At 40.1% G+C, this 21,596-nt stretch overlaps 1 protein-coding gene across 1 annotated transcript in view; it reads left to right on the top strand.

Moving 5' to 3' along the window:
- Nucleotides 1-21,596, top strand: part of CLNK (cytokine dependent hematopoietic cell linker) — a 172,825-nt gene that overhangs the window by 135,221 nt on the left and 16,008 nt on the right. The window contains 4 exon segments of the mRNA XM_039248980.1: nt 2,104-2,122; nt 4,221-4,302; nt 5,856-5,896; nt 20,182-20,315. Of these exon segments, the coding sequence (XP_039104911.1) occupies nt 2,104-2,122; nt 4,221-4,302; nt 5,856-5,896; nt 20,182-20,315 (276 nt within the window).

The following is a 21,596-nucleotide window of genomic DNA, read 5'->3' as shown; positions in this document are numbered from 1 at the left end:
GGCTGTCACCCAAGATGACCTGGTGTCCATAACTCATCGGTCAGCCTCCAAGGACAATAGGCCTTCCAATCACTAACAAGCAAGGAGGAAGTGGAGAGGTCAGCTTTAGCCAGCTGGGGTTGTGCAGGATAATTTGTTTTTCTTTGAGACTTTGGTTGGCATTCTGCTAGAAGTGGATATCATCTAAAGAACACAAGGCCTACTGGAAAAACACATTCTTCCTCCTTATGTATTACCAAGACACTTCCCCATAGTCTGGGCCAAGGGTCAAGGCCATTTCTCCACCAACAAAATCCATTTCATAGGGCAAATGCCATGCTTCGGTGTAAAGAGATGACTCAAATTGTATCTTGGGGTACCGGAGCCCATTCCAGGAGAAATGATGTGCTGCCCACCCCAAGTCAAATTCACATAGCACTTGGAAGTTTTCAAAGAGAGGCTCATTGTCTCCTTTAATTTTCACAAAACCCTAGGAGAAAAAGAAGCTTCAGAGATGTGAAAGGCTTGTCAAAGTTCCCACAGCTGGCAGAAGACAGGGCCAGGCCCTGAAAGCCCAGGTCTAATCCCCACAGTATGAGTCTCTGCCTTAGGAAATGCAGAGACAACTCCAAGCTAAAGTAGTTTAAAAAAAAAAAAAAAAAAGGAGGAAGAAGAAGGACAGAAGTAAAAAAGGAAGGGCAGATAGAGGGAGGGAAATAATAAAGGAGGCATTACTTTTTAACTTGAATATGTTTCTTTTCTAACAACAAAAGTTAAAGTGGAGAAACTAGAGGTTTTGCCCCACTTTTCTAATTACATTTGATTTTAACTTCAGAGCCCTCAAGCAAAACGTTGACTGGATCTCAATTTTAAAAAGCACCTGCTGTCCCAGATGGATGAATTCTTAGCCATGTTTACAACTCTGCTCCCTCAGCTCCTTTGACAAGCCTGAGAACAATAGCTCTGAGCACTTTGAGCTACCAGGTCCAAAGTCCTGGGGAGGACTCAGTGGGAGACTCTCAAACCACTCATTAGAATGGATTCATTACCCTTTTTACTTAGCCTATAGATTTGCCCTGATTTGCTGTCCATGATGAAAGTATGTCTTCTTTCCAGAAGCCGGCTGAGGTCTTCCAAGCAAAAGAGTGTGTCTGCTGGCTAGCTTCAGACAAGACATTCAATGCTTCTCTAAGCTATTCGTTGCTAAAGATTTCTTGTCTGTGAAGCTAATGTGAGTCAGGAGACCTGGGTTCCAAGATCAGTTCACACACATACACACACACCACACACCTGCATGGACATACATCATAAACTCAGAGTCTAGTCTGAATTTTTCATGTAACATTGAGACATACTTACAGTATAATCCTATCTCACAGTCTACAGAAATACCTGCAATGCATTTATAATACTCCAATAAGTGAGTATAGCACCAAAATTCACTTAATGGCCCTCACTTTGGTGGGTGTGTAGATTGTTTCCAGAGTTTGGACACTATAAGTAACGGTGCTCTGGACATCTTTGCGCATGGAACTTATTCCAGATTTCAGGTGTCCTCTTAAGAACGAAGTCTTGTCGGTGAGAATGGACGCATTCCTAAGATCCTTGAAAGCTATGGTTCAATTGCTTTCATTAGAGTCAAAGCAATTTATGGTGTCATCAGCAGATCGTATATTTATTTGCCTCTTGTAGCACACAGACAGCATAACATTTTGATTTTTGCTTCATCTTTTGGAGAATTATATATAGCTTAAAAAAATCGATACTTATAGCAAAAATGTTGCCCAAATTCTACTAACCAATTACTACAAAACACATAGTTTTTTTGTTTATTTTTTATCGTTTATTTATTATTTTTGAGACAGAGACAGAGCACAAGCTGGGGAGGGGCAGAGAGAGAGGGAGACAGAATCTGAAACAGGCTCCAGGCTCTGAGCTTCTCAGCACAGAGCCCAATGCAGGGCTCGAACTCACAGACTACGAGATCATGAGCTGAGCCGAAGTTGGACACTTAACCGACTGAGCCATCCAGGGGCCCCCAAAACACAGTTTAATGTAAAATTCTCTATCTTCAAGAGTCACTCAACACTGTTTTGTTGTTGTTGTTTTTTTAATTCAATACAGGTCCTTGGAACAGAGAGAGGTGAGCTGTTTACATTTGTTTTCATACCGTGGTGTCATCAGGTTAAGTTCCATTTCCAGATTTATAGCATCAGTCATTTTTAAAAGCCTGGGATGTATGAGCACCAGCATATGTGTGTGATGACATGATCCAGATGTGCCCAGGATCTCATAGTCTACTCAAGAGCCCTCTTGTTGAAATAGGGTGATTTAAATTGGGGGAGGGGGTGAGCTAAAGGTCCTTCTCCTGTCACAGGCAACTGGCAAGAAGGAGGCACACTGTCAGCTCCTGCCACTTTATTATTATTTTTCAATATTTATTTATTTTTGAGAGAGAGAGTGAGCAGAGGAGGGGCAGAGAGAGAGGGAGACAGAATCCCAAGCAGGCTTTTCACTACCAGTGCAGAGCCTGACACAGGACTCGAACCCACTAACTGTGAGATCATGACCAGAGCAGAAACCAAGAGTCAGACACTTAACCGACTGAGCCACCCAGGCGCTCCAGCCCCTGCCACTTTAGAAAGATGTGGCCTGCCTACTGTTTCACAGAAGCTCTTGGTCCCCCTAACTTTGCACATACACGCATGGCCTCATTTGAATACACGCACACATATTTGTGTGCACATTGTTGGTGCCATTGTGCATCGCAATCCAACACTCACTCGGGAGCTGACAAAATTCTAAGCAGTAGTAAGTTCATGCTCACCTTTGAAATATCATTCACCACTCACTTTGAATGATGAGTTACATCAAAGCCGAAGGGACTGAACCACGGCCCAAAGACTGAAGATGGGGCAGGGGGTGGGGGGGTGGGCATAGTTCCACAAAGCAACACTGGGTTAGAATTTCAGAGGCTGCCACCAACTCACTGTGTGGTTTGGGCCATGTCGTGTTGCCTCTGTGGGTCTCAAGTCTGCTCTTCTTTATAGCAAAGGAGTTTGTCTTGAGTAAGGCCTAACTTGGGTTTGGAGATTCCCAAGGGTCCTTGATGGAGGAGTGGAGGTCAGTTGACAATTCTAAATAATGTTAAGATCTAAAAGGAACCGTTCCCCTTTTCACACTAAAGCTCAACACCCTCATTAAAATGTTCAGCTGTTGTTGCTGTGGACTCCCATGATTATCAGTGCAACAATGTCACGTGTTCAGCTCATGAGGGCCACATGCTCTGTAGGGCTGCTGATAACAGGAAATGGTTGTAAGGGATGGGTGACTAGCAGACCAGGTCATCGGCCCCCATAACATTGCAAGTTATCACAGCCCTTCGATCAGAGGCGTCCGGTCTGTGACCAACCTTGGACTAAACACAGAGCAACAACCAGAATTAAGACATGTCGGTGTTGATGTGCTTCCTTAACTTTATTCCTCAGGACAGCCACTGGGAGAGTGTTTTATGGCCTTTCACATCCTGGTATTATTACATGCCCTTGGTGATTCTGGATGGCTGGTTAAAATCTATTCATGATGAAAAGGAAATAAATAGTGGTAACACCCACGGCATATGTAATTACTAAATAACTCCAGTTCCTTATGGTTGGCAGAACTTTTCAAAACTCAAAGATCAAAGGGGGAAAATTAAAGAAACATATGTCTGCTGGTTACCAGGTAGGAACTACTGGTCCTTGTTAGAACCCTTGAGCTCTCCTGCCCTTTCACAGAAGAGGTGAAGGCATTCAGGAGGGCTCGGGCCAGCACCGGGCAACCCCATACCCTACATTGCTCAGAGCAGTTCTTAGGTTTAACTTTGTGAATTATGTTCCCATGTAAGTTTTCATTTGAATGTAGAATTCAGCTTCAGTTCACTTCTACTTCAAGCCCTTCCAATACCAAGTGCCTTCCAATGTAATACTCTGTATTTCGGGGAGCTCAAGGATGAATTCCAAATTCAGTAATCTTGATATTATTGAATATTCACTCTTCAAAGCAATTTTTATAGCCTCTGGGAGAAGCCACGCCCAGGAGCCAGGGGTGTTACAGAATATGTTAAGTTATGGTTTCTGCTGACCACCAACAGCCCACTCCTACTTATCAGAGATTACTCAGATGAAATTATAGAAGTTTCAGTAAATCCCCAATAATTTTCCTTTTACAACCTGACTACATGATGTGACTCCTTTATGCAGTTCCTCATTACAAGATGAAGCCTGAATCAATTCACCTGTCACAAAATCAATGTACTCAAGAGATTCCTCTTGCCGTCACCAGGTAAGGAGCCAGGAATTCCTTGTTGGGCTTCAGCCTGGGATCAGGCCATGTGTCATCCTGGATAATGATTCAGCAAGGTTTCCTGAGACATGGGACTCTTTGGTCTTTGATAATGAAGCCCAGTGATGAGGCCCATGGGAAACCTGCGAGTCATAGTTGTTATGGAAGCTAATGGCATTGTGCTTCCTTCAATTTATAAGTGATTTGATTGTTAGAGAAGTTTGGGAGGTTTGAAGGCTTGGGTATTAACTAGACAGGATTAACTGAATGGATGTAAAATAGTCTGGGAAAAAAATTTGACCATTTCTAATTATTCCCAGTTGATGACCACACACAAACTTACAGCTACTTTTGAACAAAACTTTGTAGTTGGTTGGGGGGTTGAAAATGCCATTATCTGATTTAACACTTGCCTAATCTGGTTATTGTGACTACTGCTGTCCCAATTGAAGATTCGAGAAAGCAAAGGCTCAGGCCAGTGATTCACTCAACAAGGTCACTGTAAATTAGTGGTGGTTTCAGTAAAACAAACTCAGGGTCTCCAAAATGAGTGCTTTTAAGTTCCCCATGATCTCAGGCTGGCTGGTGGCCCCAGCCTCAGTCCGTGCCAGCCTCCCACCATCTCATTCCGTGTTGTCACTTAATGAAGGACATTTGCACGTGCTATTCCTCTGTCTATGACTTCCTCCTTTTTCCACCCTCTCCCTACTTGGAAGACCCCTCTTTATCCATCAGATCCCAGTTTAAAGCCACACTGAATTTAGGAGATAGTTCTGACCCACTCCCCAGAGGTAGTAAATGAGGCCCAGAGAGGCAGAGTTCCTTACCACTAAAGTCAAGTCCAACTTCGAAACCCAAACGCTTTTCAGGAGTCCATGTTTCCTATAATAGCTTGATTCTGAAAATGCAGCCCATGAATGCTGACTTGTCCCAGATCTGTTGCAAGTGCCCAGGGAATGTCAGCTCTCATTGCCATTGCCAGGTCTGCACATCAGGGGCATGATCTCCATCCCCCGTTACCTCCCCTTCCTTCTCTTGCATATTGTTGTTTTACTTGTCTTTTATTATATTTTTATAATCCTTTTTCTCTTATGGATTTCCTTATAATAATCCACAGTTTCTCACTTAGCTCACATTTCAAGAAGGATCAAAATAATTTCTATTCTCCTCGTGCTTGCTGAGGCTCGCTCTTCTTCAACTGGTAAACAATTTCTGTAGACTATTAGCTCCAACCTATCATTTTCTATAGTGACTGTAGTTACAAGGAATGTCTGAATTCATGGCTCCCAAAAGCAAAGAATCATGATATGTGCTCATTGAAATACAATGGGAAGAACTTGTATGGGTCAATTTGTTCCATATCTGTTTGCCTGTCTTGAGAAAGAGCCAGCCTCCGATTACCTTACAAAACAGAAAATTTTGTAGCACAGCCAGTGAAATATGAAGTCCTTTGTAAATGTGACTTAGTCCATTATGACCGACCTTGCCTTTGAGTGGAATTTTACCCACTCTGGGAAATACTAACATTGTGTCAATTCTAACATTTCCTTTAGCTCACCACTCACGACAAGGAACCAAAGTGTGCAAAACAGAGGTAAGAGTGCCTTCTGCAAGAATTATAAAACAAACAGGTAAGCCATCACACTACAATGTTCCTGCACCGTGACTTTGCTGGTTCGAACCTTGCCGTCATTGAGCTCATGCGTGTAGGTGTAATTAGCTCGTTTTCATTGATAGATAGTATTCCATTATGTCAATATAAAAATTTTTATCCATCATTAAATATGATCAGTTAGGTGGTGTCCAGTGCTTTCATCTTCTTTTTCTTTTTAATAACGTTTTTTATTTTTTTAACATTTAACTTATTTCTGAGAGAGAAAGAGAGAGAGACAGTGTGAGCAGAGGAGGATCAGAAAGAGAGAGAGACACACACAGAATCTGAAGCAGGCTCCAGGCCTTGAGCTAGCTGTCAGCACAGAGCCCGAGGTGGGGCTCAAACCCACGAACCGTGAGACCATGACCTGAGCCGAAGTCAGAGGCTTAACCGACTGAGCCACCCAGGTGCCCCTCCAGTGCTTTCTTCGTATGAACACTATGATGTTATGAACAATATTTTAGAAGTTTTCCCATGTACACAACATGGTAGCATCTCTAAGAGTGAAATTTCGGGGTTGGATGTGTGCCTCTCTTCGATTGTACTAGATGCATCTTCCAAAGTAGACACGAGTGTCACCAACAGTTTATGAGTCCTCTTCATTCCCCATCATCTCCAACAGTAGTTTTTGACAAACTTTTAGTTTTTTCTAATTCTTCAGATGAAAAACAATAGATTTATCTTAAGTCTGTCAAATGAAGAACATCAAACTGACTTCTCTTACTAATGGATTGTAAAGATAAAAACCAATAAGGTACCTGTCTGTAGAGATGTCTACAGCAACATGTGAATATAGTGTTATATTACTACTGGTTGTGGGTTTTGATATCATTAGTATTATTTTGTTCAAACAAATCTAGTATGTTCTTTTGCATTTCTTTCTTCACCCCATATGCTATGGAGATTCTGTGTTCAGGCCTAATCCTGCGCTCTCTTTCTGTTGAGCCACAAAAGGGCTTAGAGCTTGAGAAACCAGATCCCACAGGATACAGTGGAATGACTGAGGGTTTCAGTGACCTGTGCGCCCATTCTGCCGCTCTCCCTGCAAGAGGGTCATCTTGAGCAAGTTAATTCTTAGATCCTCACCCTCCCCAATCCATAAAATCCAATAATAGTATTAACTCACAGGGTTATACATGCACCCACAGTCATGTGACACATAGTAGGCAACTGACACACTTTAATATCCTTCCTTCTCCAGGGATGCCCTATCCAACTGACCATTAGACCTAAGAATTTCTTCCCTCACCTCCATCACGTCCTTACTTCTCTTCTGCCTTATACTATCTGGGCCTTAGACTGGAAAACCAATCTGGAAAGCTTATTTCCCCTGATGTGCACCTTGCTAATAAGAGTTTCCCAAGAGAAGACTTCCTTGATTCTTTTTAACATAATTTATCATCAAGTTAGTGGATATACAGTGTATACAGTGTGCTCTTGGTTTTGAGGATAGATTCCCTTAATTCATCACTTACATACAACACCCAGTGCTCATCCAAACCAGTGCCCTCCTTCCTTTTTTAAAGAAAGGCCGTCAAAAGTAGCCATATGGGACAGGCTCAGTCCACAAGAATCAAATAACAGAAACAGTGGTCCCGGAGGCCAGAAATAGGTGTATGAAGACAGAAAGACTTAGGGTATCCAGGTGGAAGGTCCAGGGGCTGAGTGGACCCAAAAAGGACATTATTTATCAGGGTTGTGAAGGGGAAGGGGGGTGATGGGCATGGAGGAGGGCACTTGTGGGGATGAGCACTGGGTGTCATATGGAAACCAACTTGACAATAAACTATTAAAAAAGCGGGGAAAAAGATATGCTGCAGGGATGGGAAAGCAGAATCAAGCTTAGAGAAAATGCCACAGTCTTCATTTGAAAGACAAAATCATGCACAAATGAAAAATGAAGACCAATGAAAGAGTGGAGCAGCGGTATTAGTGACATGGATGGCCTTCACAGTCTTGAGTCCAGTCAAGCATCCTAGGACTGGGTGTATTTCACCTGTACTGGGATCTTACAGATAGTCCTCCACTCATGTTGGAGAAATAGTCACTTAAGGAAGCAGCCCAGAATGGACAGGGGAAGTGTTGGGCCTCCAGATCCTTAAAACACCATCAATTCCTCTTTCAGTCCTCAAATATCCATGAAGCACATAGTTTATATACAGAATTGGTCTGGGCCTTATGAATACAGGACAGGGACACCCCTGCCCTTCAGCTAACCAGTACTTTCACACCTGCAATGCTCCTCCATTAGTTTATTGGGCAGGTATATATTCTACTGAGTGAAAATTCATTTCTGGATCATGAGGGCTCAACAGAAATTAGCTGCATGCAGAACCACATTCCGGCACTCATGTTTTCAGTTAACAGGGTTCTCTGAAGCTTACTGGTCTTAATTTGAATAGCTCAGCCAAGGGAGGCAACACTCTTCACATAGAATAAGTGAAATACAGACCTCTGTCAATGTAGACACTATCATCTTTATTTTACAAATGAGAAAGGAATTTAAGAAATGCTTATTCTTGACAGTTCAGCTACAACTTGATAAACAGACTTGGCTCAATTCTCTGATAAATGAATTCAAGCTAAGCTATTAGGAGTCTGATAATTCTATACCCAAAAATTCCAAAAGGGGGGGGGTGGATTCCACACCACCAGGCAACTACTGCCACCAGTTGGGTGATCTATAGTTCAACTCTATTCTGACACCACATGGAGTCCATAGATTCCACATGTTAAGAGTTCAATCCCACCAGATTACATCCCCCACGAACCCAAGTCAGATGCCAATCATATGGCCATTCTGACCAACCAGCTATAGAGCCAAGGTTCCAACAAACCCCTCCCTAGGTCCAATTAATTTGCTAGAGTGGTTCACAGAACTCAGAGCAACATTGTTCTTGCTGGATTACGAGCTTATTATAAAATAATACAACTCAGCCACAGCCAGATAGAAGAGTTTCCTAGGGCAAGATCCTGAACAAAGGCACTTCTGCCCTCATGGAGTTTGGGGCACTGTATGATGGCACATGGTACACAAAGCCAAAAGCTCTCTGAACGCATCCTTTGGGGTTTTGTAAAAGTTTCATTACATAGGCACTATTGATGAAATCATAGGCCATTGGTGACCGATTCAACCTCCAGCCCCACTCTCCTTCCCTAGGTCAAGGGGGAGGGACTAAAAGTTCCAATCCCCCAATCACATGATTGGTTTACCTGATAACCTGCCCCCATCCTTAGGCACTTCCCAAAAGTCACCTTATTAACATGAACTTGGGTGTGGTTTCAAAGGGCTTGTTTTAAATATTAAGGTAACTATATCATTATCACTTAGGAAATCCCCAAAGTTTTAGGAGCTTCTGTTAGAAACTAGACTACAACTAAATATATGTTTCATCACAGCATCACAGAGCCTAAGGAAATGGATGTCAGGACAAAAAAAAATATTTTTATATATTGGAAGAGGATCCAGAAAGGTTTGGCTGTAATCCAAAATTGTAACCACATTACTCTCTAAATTTGGGATTGTGGATGATCTGTGTTCCTTTTTGTTTTAAGTTTTTGTTTTCTAATGTTTTCTTTTTGTATCAGTATTTTTTCCTTTTTTATTTATTTAAATTCAAGTTAGTTAACATATAGTGTAATATTGGTTTCAAGGTTAGAAATTAATGGTTCATCATTTCCGTATAACGCCCAGTGCTCATCCAAGTAAGTGCCCTCCATTTTTTTAATTAATCAATTTATTTTTTGATAGTTTATTGTCAAGTTGGTTTCCATATAACACCTCACAAGTGCCCTCCTCCATACCCATCACACCTCTCCCCTCTCCCCCTCCCCCGTCAGCCCTCAGTTTATTCTCAGCATTCAAGAGTCTCTCACTGTTTGCCTCCCTCCCTCTCCCCCACTATTTTTCCCCTTCTTCTCCCCCATGGTCATCCATTAAGTTCCTCCTAATCCTCCTATACGTGCAAACATATGGTATCTGTCCTTCTCTGCCTGACATATTTCGCTTAGCATAACACCCTCAAGTTCCATCCATGTTGCTACACATGGCCAGATTTCATTCTTTCTCATTGCCATGTAGTATTCCATTGTATAAATAAACCACATCTTCTTGATCCACTTGTCAGTTGATGGACACTTAGGCTCTTTCCATGATTTGGCTATTGTTGAGAGTGCTGCTATGAACATTGGGGTCCATGTGCCTCTATGCATCAGCACTCCTGTATCCCTTGGGTAAATTCCTAGCAGTGCTATTGCTGGGTCCTAGGGGAGTTCTATTGTTAATTTTTTGAGGAACCTCCACACTGTTTTCCAGAGGGGCTGCACAGGTTTACACTCCCACCAACAGTGTAGGAGGGTGCCCGTTTCTCCACATCCTCGCCAGCCTCTGGAGTTCTCTGGTTTGCTCATTTTAGCCACTCTGACTGGCGTGAGGAGGTATCTCAGTGTGGTTTTGATTTGTATTTCCCTAATAATGAAGGACACTGAGCATCGTTTCATGTGTCTGTTGTCCATCTGGATGTCCTCTTTGGAGAAGTGTCTGTTCATATCTTCTGCCCATTTCCTCATTGGATTATTTACCTTTTGGGTGTGGAGTTTGGTGAGTTCCTTATAGATTTTGGATGCTAGCCCTTTATCTGATATGTCATTTGCAACTATCTTTTCCTATTCTGTCGGTTGTCTACTAGTTTTATGGATTGTTTCCTTTGCTGTGCAGAAGTTTTTAATCTTGATGAGGTCCCATTGGTTCATTTTTGCTCTTGATTCCCTTGCCTTTGGATATGTGTCAAGTAAGAAATTGCTGCAATTGAGGTCAAGGAGGTTGTTTCCTGCTTTCTAATCTAGGGTTTTGATGGTTTCCTGTCTCACGTTCAGGTCCCTTATCCATTTTGAGTTTATTTTGGTGCATGGTGTGAGAAATTGACCTAGTTTCAATCTTCTGCATGTTGCTGTCCAGTTCTCCCAGCACCATCTGTTAAAGAGGCTGTCGTTTATCCATTGGATACTCTTTCCCGCTTTGTCAAAGATTAGTTGGCTGTACATTTTTGGGTCCAATTCTGAGTTCTCTATTCTATTCCATTGGTCTATGAGTCTATTTTTGTGCCAATACCATACTGTCTTGAGATGACAGCTTTGTAGTAGAGGTTAAAGTCTGGGATGGTGATGTCCCCCATTTTGGTTTTCTTCTTCAACATTACTTTGGCTATTGGGGGTCTTTTGTGGTTCCTACAAGTTTTAGGATACTTTGTTTTAGTTTTGAGAAGAATGCTGGTGCAATTTTGATTGGGATTGCATTGAATGTGTAGATTGCTTTCGGTAGTAATGACATTTTAACTATATTTATTCTTCCAATTCATGAGCATGGAATGTTTTTCCATTTCTTTGTGTCTTCTTCAATTTCCTTTATAAGTTTTCTATAGTTTTCATCATACAGACCTCTTATATATTTGGTTAGGTTTATTCCTAGGTATTTTATGATTTTTTTGTGCGATTGTGAATGGGATCAGTTTCTTGATTTCTCTTTCTATTGCTTCATTGTTGGTGTATAAAAATGCAATTGATTTCTGTACATTGATTTTGTACCCTGCAACTTTGCTGAATTCATGGATCAGTTCTAGTAGGCTTCTGGTGGAGTCTGTTGGTTTTCTATGTAGAGTATCATGTCGTCTGCGAAAAGTGAGAGTTTGACTTCTTCTTTGCCAATTCTGATGCCTTTTATTTCCTTTTGTTGTCTGATGGGTGATGTTAGCACTTCCAGCACTATGTTAAACAACAGTGGTGAGAGTGGACATCCCTGTCATGTTCCTGATTTCAGGGGGAAAGCTCTCAGTCTTTCCCCATTGAGGATGATGTTAGCTGAGGGCTTCTCATAGATGGCTTTTATGAGGTTTAAGTAATATCCTTCTATCCCGACTTTCTCGAGGGTCTTTATTAAGAAGGGATGCTGTATTTTGTCAAATGCTTTTTCTGCATATATCGACAGGATCATACAGTTTTTATCTTTTCTTTTGTTGATGTGATGTATCACATTGATTGATTTGCGAATATGGAACCAGCCCTGTAACCCAGGAATGAATCCCACTTGATCTAGGTGGATAATTCTTTTTATGTGTTGTTGGATTCGATTTGCAAGTATCTTGTTGAGGATTTTTGAATCTGTATTCATCAAGGATATTGGCCTGTAGTTCTCTTTTTTCTCTGGGTCTGTGTCTGGCTTGGGAATCAAAGTGATGCTGGCTTCATAAAATGAATCCAGAAGTTTTCCTTTGATTTCTATTTTTTGGAATAGCTTGAGAAAAATGGGTATTAATTCTGTTGTAAATGTCTGGTAGAATTCCCCATGGAAGCCGTCTGGCCTAGGGCTCTTATTTGTTGGGAGATTTTTGATAACTGATTTAATTTCTTCACTATTTATGGGTTTGTTCAGATTTTCTATCTCTTCCCGTGTGAATTTTGGTAGTGAGTGTGTGTTTAAGAATTTGTCCATTTCTTCTAAGTTGTCTAGTTTGTCGGCACATACTTTTTCATAGTATTCCCTGATAATTGCTTGTATTTCTGAGGGATTGGTTGCAATAAGTCCATTTTCATTCATGATTTTGTCTATTTGAGTGCTCTCTCTCTTCTCTTTGAGAAGCCTGGCTAGAGGTTTGTCAATTTTGTTTATTTTTTCAAAAAACCAACTCTTGGTTTTGTTGATCTGTTCAACCTTTTCTTTGGTTTCTATATTGTTTATTTCTGCCCTGATTTTTATTATTTCTCTTCTTCTACTGGGTTTGGGGTGCTCTTATTGCTCTCCCTCTAGTTGCTTTAGGTGAGCTGTTAGATTTTGCACTTGCACTTTTTCTAATTTCTTGAAATAGGCCTGGAGTGTAATGTATTTTCCTCTTAGGACTGCGTTTGCCGCATCCCATAGTTTGGATTCTTGTATTTTCATTTTCATTTGTTTCCTAATATTTTTTAATTTCTTCTCTAATTGCCTGATTGGCCCATTCGTTCTTTAGTAGGGTGTTCTTTAACCTCCATGTTTATTGAGGTTTTCCAGACTTCTCCTGTGATTGATTTAAAGTTTCATAGCATTGTGATCTGAAGTGTGCATGGTATGATCTAATTCTTTTATATTTATTGAGGGCTGCTTTATGTCCCAGTATGTGATTTATCTTGGAGAATGTGCCATGCGCACTTGCGAATAAAGAGAATTCCAAGGCCTCAAAATGTTGAGTTCTAAATATATCTGTCTAGGGGCACCTGGGTGGCTTAGTCGGTTAAGCATCCGACTTTCGCTTAGGTCATGATCTTGCAGTTCATGGGTTCGAGCCCCGCGTCGGGCTCGGTGCTGACTGCCAGCCCAGAGCCTGGAGCCTGTTTCAGAGTCTGTGACTCCCTCTCTCTCTGACCCTCCCCTGCTCACGCTGTCTCTCTCTCTCTCTCCTAGAAATAAATAAAAAACATTTTAAAAAATAAATAAATAAATATATCTGTCAAATCCATCTGGTCCAATGTGTCATTCAGGTCCATTGTGTCTTTAGTGATTTTCTGTCTAGTTGATCTATCCATTACTGTAAGTGGAGTACTAAAGTCTCCTGCTATTAGCACATTCTTATCCATAAGAGTGTTTCTGTTTGTGATTGTTTTATATATTTAGGTGCTCCCATATTCAGTGCGTAGACATTTATAGTTGTTAGCTCTTCCTAATGGATAGACCCTGTAATTATTATATAATGCCCTTCTTCATCCCTTGTTACTGTCTTTATTTTAAAGTCTAGTTTGTCTGATATAAGTATAGCTACTCCAGCTTGCTTTTAACTTCTAGTTGCATGGTATACATTTCTCCATCCCCTTACTTTCAATCTGAAGATGTCCTCGAGTCTAAAATGAGTTTCTTTTAGTCAGAAAATAGATGGATATTGTTTTTTTTATCCATTCGGCTACTCTATGTCTTTTGATTGGAGCATTCAGCCCATTTACATTCAGTGTTATTATTGAAAAATATGGGTCTAAAGTCATCATGTCTTTTGTGGGATTTATGCTTGTGGTGGTGTCTCTGGTATCCTTTGTTCCTTGTAACATTTCCTTCAGAGAGTCCCCCTCAGGATTTCTTGTAGGGCTGGTTTAGTAGTGACAAATTCTTTCAATTTTTATTTGGAAAGACTTTTATCTCTCCTTCTATTCTGAATGACAGACTTGTTGGATAAAGGATTCTTGGCTGAATATTTTTTCTGTTCATCACATTGAAGATCTCCTGCCATTCCTTTCTGGCCTGCCAAGTTCCAATAGATAGGTCTGTCACCACTCTGATAGGTTTCCCTTTGTATGTTAGGGCGCTTTTATCCCTAGCTGCTTTCAGAATTCTCTTTTTGTCCTTATAATTTGCCAGTCTCACTATGATATGTCGTGCAGAAGGTCGATTCAAGTTACATCTGAGGTGTGTTGTCTGTGCCTCTTGGATTTCAATGTATATTTCCTTCCCCAGATTGGGGAAGTTCTCTGCTCTAATTTGTTCAAGGACTCCTTCAGCACCTTTCCCTCTCTCTTCTTCTGGAATTCCTATGATATGGATATTATCCCATTTGATTGTATCGCTGAGCCCTCAAGCTTTCCTTTCGTGTTCCTGTATCAGTTTTTCTCTTTTTCTCAGCTTGCTCTTTTTCTATAATTGTGTCTTCTAAATCACTTATTCTTCTTTCGGCCTCTTCATTCTGTGCATTGGATGCCTCCATTTCATTTTGCATCTCACGTATAGCATTTTAAAATTCACCACAAATATTTTTAAGCTCCATAGTCTTTGTAACAATAGTTTCTCTGATGTCTTCCATGCCTTTTTCAAGCCCAGCGATTAATTTTATGACTATTGTTCTAAATTCTTGTTCAGTTATGTTGCTTATATCTGTTTTGAGCAGTTCTGTAGCTGTCACTTCTTCCTGGAATTTCTTTGGAGGAGAGTTGTTCTGTTTCATCTTTTTTGTTAGCTTTCTATCTCTTGTTAGTTTTAAAAGCTTGTTATGCACTCTGCACCTGTGAGTGCTGCTGTACCAAAGAAGGCTCTTTGACTGTCCAGGGCTTGTCCGTTCAGAAAGTGTTCTTTGAATGGTGTCTCTTGTTCTCTCTTGTTGAGACCTTGGTTATTTTATTTTCCTACTCGTAGTGGTATTTGGGACTCTACACCATGTGTACTTTGGCTTGTTTTTTGAGGTTGCCCTGGAAAAGAAATCAGACAGACAAACACACAGGGAACAAAGGCACACCGACACACAGACAAATCCAACAAACACGGAAACCAAAAGGGAAAAAGAAAAAGAAAAAAGGAAGGAACACATACAAAAAAATTAAAAAAAAAAAGAAAAGAGGCAGGAGGGAAGATGAATAATAAAAATAAAAATACATTAAAAAGAAAAAAGAAGAAAAGAAAAGGAAGAAGAAAAAACCCAATATACAAAGGACAGTCTAAAGCATAGAACCAGAATTCCCAGCTACAAATAAATAGCTGTGTGTATGCAATGCTGGTAGAAGAGCATATACAAAGAGAGAAATGACAGGGCAGGGAGGAAGCGAAATTGGAAATGAAATGAGCAGGCAGAAACACTAAGAGGCTTAATTCAAAGAGAGAAAGAGGGTAATATGGTTGGAGAGAAAGCGAAAGAAATGACGATAATGATACTCAGAGAAACTATATAGTCTGATTACTCCAGAGAGAAAGAGATAAAAAGATAGCAGTGGAGGTGTAGAATTTACATCTAGAGAATGGATTAAATGTGACTGTTTAAGCAAGCCAGTGACCAGAATTAATCAGTTCAGTGCATCCATGTTGGTCTTGCCTGGCTCTGGTAAAGAAGAAGAAGAAGAAGAAGAAGAAGAAGAAGAAGAAGAAGAAGAAGAAGTAGGAGGCAGCTCTCTAGCAGGGATGGGCGTGGTTTTGTCCAGTGCGTCCCTTGGGGATCCTGCCTTGCTGGTTGTGGGGAGAAAAGTGGAGGCGCCCCAGTCCCTTCTTGAACCAAGCATTGCAACTCACTCTTTTGGGTGTGATCTCCCTGTGCCGGGGTCGTAGCCAAGGTGGGCCGTACTCTATATCCCAGGCCAGGCCTCATTTCCAGATCTCAGTCCGCGTGCCCCATTGAAATTGCCCGAAATATAAACTCGCAGTTGAGCCCCTCAGAGCAGTTTCAAGACTCTTGCCTTCCCCCTGGGAATGGAGCCCGAATTGGCTGCTCCCGTCCCTTCCAGGTCATGATGGCGAGCAGGGAGGAGTTTCACCCGGGGTCACGTGAGACCAATGCATCCCGCCTAGGGTCAGCTGGACAGCAGGGAACCAGGTCCCTCTGTGTCCCCAGCGGAGATTTTTCTCTTCTCCAGCAACAGGGACAGTGTCTTGAGCAGTTTCGGCCACTCTTTCTTCGTTCCCCCCCTAGACTCACTGAGGCTCCCCACAAAGGGGGATTCCCCCCTCCCTCTGTGTCTCCGGTCCTGGCCCGATTTTATCTTCCCCAGTTCGCACTCACGCTATAAGGTTTTCTCAGCAGACTCTGTCTCCTTTTCCTCCCAAACTCCTGGATTCTGTAAGGGTTCCTATGGCTTCAGGCCTTCTCTGTGCAAGATATGGGGGCGAGTGAAATGTACAGAGCTCCCTACTTCTCCACCATCTTGCCTCCCCTGTAAGTGCCCTCCTTAATGTCCATCATTTATCTAGCCTATATTCTTTAAAAGATATGTCTCTTATCTTATAAAATTACTTTTTAAATTGCATGCAAGAGTAAATTAAAATTTGCCAGTAAATATGTATGGATACTGCTTAAAATAAAATGCTTCTATATAACTTACAAAAGAAAAGCCTAGGACCGTGTTTCTCTTATAATATTAACAACATAAGCAGTAGCTTATGTTATTTATTTTGAGTTAGCACAGGTCAGGCACTGTGCTAACAGCTTTATATACAGAAGAATTTTGAAATATTTGTAATTAATGGTAACAATATGATTCTACAACGCATGTTTTTTAATCAGGCTACGCTGCCTCAAATTTTATTGACCACTACAGTGCCCTCCCCAAAGTTTTACTTAGTCTGTGTCAATATCTTCATTAATTTGATCCTCTATTCTCCAAATAAGAGAGTCCTATTTCATGGGGTTATAAAACTCAAATACAGTTTTATTTAAAAATACATAATGTGTATATATTTATGTACGTGAATGTACATATATATGTATATGTATGTGTACATATGTACATATACATTTGTGTGTGTGTGTATATATATATATATACACACTATATTTTATAATATATGTAAAATATCCAAAGATTAGTGCCATTATTTTAGGACAAAATCAGTTAAATAGTTTTTGTGGATTCTATGCTCAGAATATCGTTCACTCATTAAACAAAGATCCAAAGGGCCTTCAGGCAAAAATAGCATAGCAAAGTTGACAGCATACCAAAGTTGTTGTTCTGTTTGTTGTTTTGTTTTATTTAACTTATTCTCTGCATAGACTACAAATGCATATAGCTATTTCCAAACACTCTTTTCTATGTAGGGCCCTTTAAATATTCAAGCAAGGCACCCAGAGTTGAAATATAATAAATCAGTTGCCACAGCATAGTGAAAAATTCATCATCACTCAACACTACTATGTAAACTACACAAACCAAGTGTTAGAAAATGCTGATAATGGTTATTTTCTTTTCTCAAGTATGTTCTTACTATTTTGATCCATGTTGGAAAGACAGCTATAGCCATTTCATTGAGGTCTAACTCAAGGTTAGGATTTACATGGCATACAGTCTCCATCCCATTAGTGATCGCTGTCATTATATTTAGGTGTGTAAGTGTACAGAGCTGGAATTTTTAAACCATTTTGCATCTAATTTTTAAATGCTTAGTTTACACTTTTGATATTTATTGTGATTACTAATCTTTTAGTTTTTATGTTATTTTGTGCCTCCTATTTGCCCTACTCTTTTGGACTGTTAGTTTCTTTTCCTGCTGGAGAGTGGATTCATCTCTTTATTCCCCTCCCTTTCTCTCCCTTGGAAGTTACACATTCCAGTTCTACTCTTCCAAGGTGACCTTTGACATTTTAAATAAGAGCATGCTTGGATTTTCAAAATCTGAAGTTCATATCCTTTTCCCAAGCAATACAAGAAACTCAGAATGCCCTAATTCTGATGGTATGGATTCTGCACTGTTTGGAAGTCAACTTCGTTACTTATAAAATTTGAAAATCAGAGATGTCTGTAGCATGATTCCTCTTTGTAAGGTCATAAGTTGGTGGGTGAAATTAACTTACTATGATGAATGTAATTTAAATATTAAGAGATCAAACATTTTTTGACAAACATTTTTGTATACCTAATTCCCTATAGCAAACATTCTTAGGCTCAACATTAAAAGCCACAATCCTAGGAACCATTAAAATAGAACATAAAATGTTTCAGAAGTACTCTGTTCTTCTTCATAAACTTAGAGAAAAATTCAGGTTTTTGATGACAAGAAGCAGAAGAAATACACATATAACCTAAGTATTACAGTACCTGTCATGTAAATATTTGCTAACATTACATTTACTATTTTGTTTCAAAAATGTACTGTCAAAAGTATCCCACTTTTTCAGTTTTTGTTCAGCTACTAACCAGAACTAAAACTCCAGTTATATTTTTTAAACTGAATTAAGACTATATATATAGCTCATAATTCTGCCTCACACAAATCACCTTTCTTCCATGTTATATTATTACTGTCTAGTATTCCATTTCCATATTGTTTTCATATTCTCAAAGCTTTATGATTTTTATACAGTTATTCCATGCTTAAAGTTACTAACGTATTTACATATACCTTTGCTTAGTATTTATCCTAACACTTCACTACTTCTTTGTAGCCCTGATTTCATCTTGTATTAGTGTTTATAGGAATGTCATGCAGTGGAAATATGTTATTTTCATTGAAGTATAAGTAGTAAATACCACACCAAACCTTGGCAAGTGGTAGTATCTTAAAACTTAGGTACCACATGAAATCTAAACCCTTTTGGTGAACTTTCTGTTTTATTATTTTAAAATTCATTTGTCTACCTTGCTCTTTTAAAGAATCTTCTATCCAGGCATGGTTTTGTAGCATTGTGCACTGGTCACATGGAAAATGATTCCCAGACCTGAGCAGATCCTTCCAATATTAACACATTTTATTACATAATAGTTTATTAAATCACATTTGCAAGTAACACCACTCGTCTCATCAGATATGTCTAACTATTAGGTATGCGGTTATGCAACAGTGGTATATATAAGTTTTTCCAAATTCCAGTTTTCACTAGAAAAGTCTACTTTTATCATTGGCAACAGATACTTCCAATTGTTTCCCACAAAGTGACAGGCTCCTTTGTTTCATTTCTTAATAAAATATCTGCCAAACGCCTAAGTCTGAACAACCATAATTTATCTGTTAGTCATTCTTTTAAGTTAAAAAAAAGTGATATTCCACTAAAACAAAAAGTTATTCTTTCAAGTTAAAAAAATAGTGTTTTCCAAGTTGAGAACAAGCTTGGCTCATTTCAGAAACTGAACAGAGTTCGTTATGACTAGAAAAAAAAGTAGACAATGTGGGATGGATGGGGGGATGGGGGGACTTGTAGATAAGATTATTCAGGACTTATTGACAGAAGTAAAACATTTGGAATTTATTTCAGGTGTAAAGGAAAGCATGTAAGGATGTTTGCCAGGAGGAGTAGCAAAGTCATAATTACATTTTTTTAAAAGATTACTCCAGTGAGGTGCCTGCGTGGCTTAGTCAGTTAAGCATCTGACTCTTGCTTTTGGCTTGCGTCATGATCTCATGGTTTCTGGTTTTGAGCCCTGCATCTGGCTCTGTGCTGACAGTGGGGATCCTGCTTGAAATTCTCTCTCTTTCTCTCTCTCTCTCTCTTTCTCTGCCCCTCCCCTGTTCACTTGCTCTCTCTCTCTCTCTCTCTCCCTCTCAAAAATAAGTAAATAAACAAACTAACTAATAAAAATGTTTTTTTAAAAAGATTACTCCAGATGCCCTAGAGAGAAAGGGGCAAGAAACTGAAGCAAGAGAACAATCCAGAGGAGATCACCCTCCGGAGTGAGAAGACAATAGTGTAGACCAACAAGGCGGCCCCAGACACAGGAAGGAGTGATGAGTTCCAGCCCCTCATTGGAAGGAGCTGACATGAGACAATAACAAAATCATATTTGTATGTGAATTGCCTTTTCAGATCATAAAGAAAGCATGCAGTTCCATCCTCCCCAGAGATGTCAGTCTCCAACCCGCTTCGGCCCTCAGGAAACCTTACCGCACTATAAAAACACAAGCTGGAGAAAACCTTTCCCCACAAGTTCCAGTGAAAAGGTAAAACAAATACTTCCCTGCAGTGTCTTTCTAAATGAACCTAGCATCTAAAGAGAGCTTTATTGAACGATGCCTAGAAGGCGATCATCATGATTGGCTTTAATTTTCTTCCCCTCCTGGCTACATATTACTGGCTTTTAATATTTTTACGATGTTTTATATTATTTCATATTTCTCTTTACCAGTCTTTAATTTGCACACTCTCCGATTCTCAAAGTGGCTTTTTAAAATTAATCCAAAAAATAGAGATATTTAGGACTGTGTTTCATATTTACTAGCTGTTCAATAATCTTTCAGGACTAACAGGGATTTATATATTGCAATCCTTTTTCTTATTTTTAATGTTTATTTATTTTGAGAGAGAGAAAGAGCAGGGGAGAGACAGAGAAAGAAGGAGACAGAGAATTCCAAGCAGGCCCTGCATCTGTCAGCACAGAGCCTGACACGGGGCTTGAACTCACAAACCGTGAGACCATGACCTAAGCTGAAATCAAGAGTTGGACGCCTAACCTACTGAGCTACCCAAGCACCCCTGCAATTCTTTTTCCAATAAAAGATCCACATATCCTATACTCATTTCATTTGAACAGTCCACCAACTATTTATTGAACATTTATTATATGCCACACAATGTGCTAGAGGATATGGTCCCTGTCCAGAGGAGACGCAGAGCAGAGAAAGATGCTGAGGGATAACAGATGTACTTTTGTTTGTCCTTCATCTATTTCCTGGTCTCTCTCTAAAATAATCCCCATCCCTATGATCTTCTTGGACCACATTGCATTTACATTTACTATGTGGAGAGGCAGGTCAAAACTATCTTTGTACCTTCCATCCCCTTCCCTCAATTACCCTGTAATATTACTTATGAAAGACTTTCACTATAAGGCACAGAAAGATATGCTTCTTCTGGTCTCCATCCCACATCCTCACATGCTTGGGATCCTGCTATGGAGCTTGCAAAAGGTTGAAAGCAGAAGCAGAGCATACACGATATCTCTGGTCCATTCCTATAATCCCTGCAGAATCCTAAAGGTCTTTTGTTGATTTTATTAATATCTACTTAAATTCTAAAAGAGGTCCCATACTTGTAAGTTAGACTTTGGGAAACTTTTGCACATACTTCTGCTACTGCCCCTTTTTATGTACTTGGCTTCCTTTCCCTCTTTCATCTGCTTCAGAAGCACTGGAATCCCTGACTTGTAACCAAATATCTCTCTAAAATCACACACCTCCCAGAGCCTGCACTCCCACAGGCAGGGGAAAGGCTTGCAGTAGATC

The sequence above is a fragment of the Hyaena hyaena genome, unplaced genomic scaffold (assembly GCF_003009895.1).
Source record: "Hyaena hyaena isolate Hyena2069 unplaced genomic scaffold, ASM300989v1 scaffold_328, whole genome shotgun sequence".
Taxonomy (NCBI): domain Eukaryota; kingdom Metazoa; phylum Chordata; class Mammalia; order Carnivora; family Hyaenidae; genus Hyaena; species Hyaena hyaena.
The sequence above is the reverse complement of the archived record's forward strand: the minus strand, read 5'-3'. Positions and strand labels throughout refer to the sequence as shown.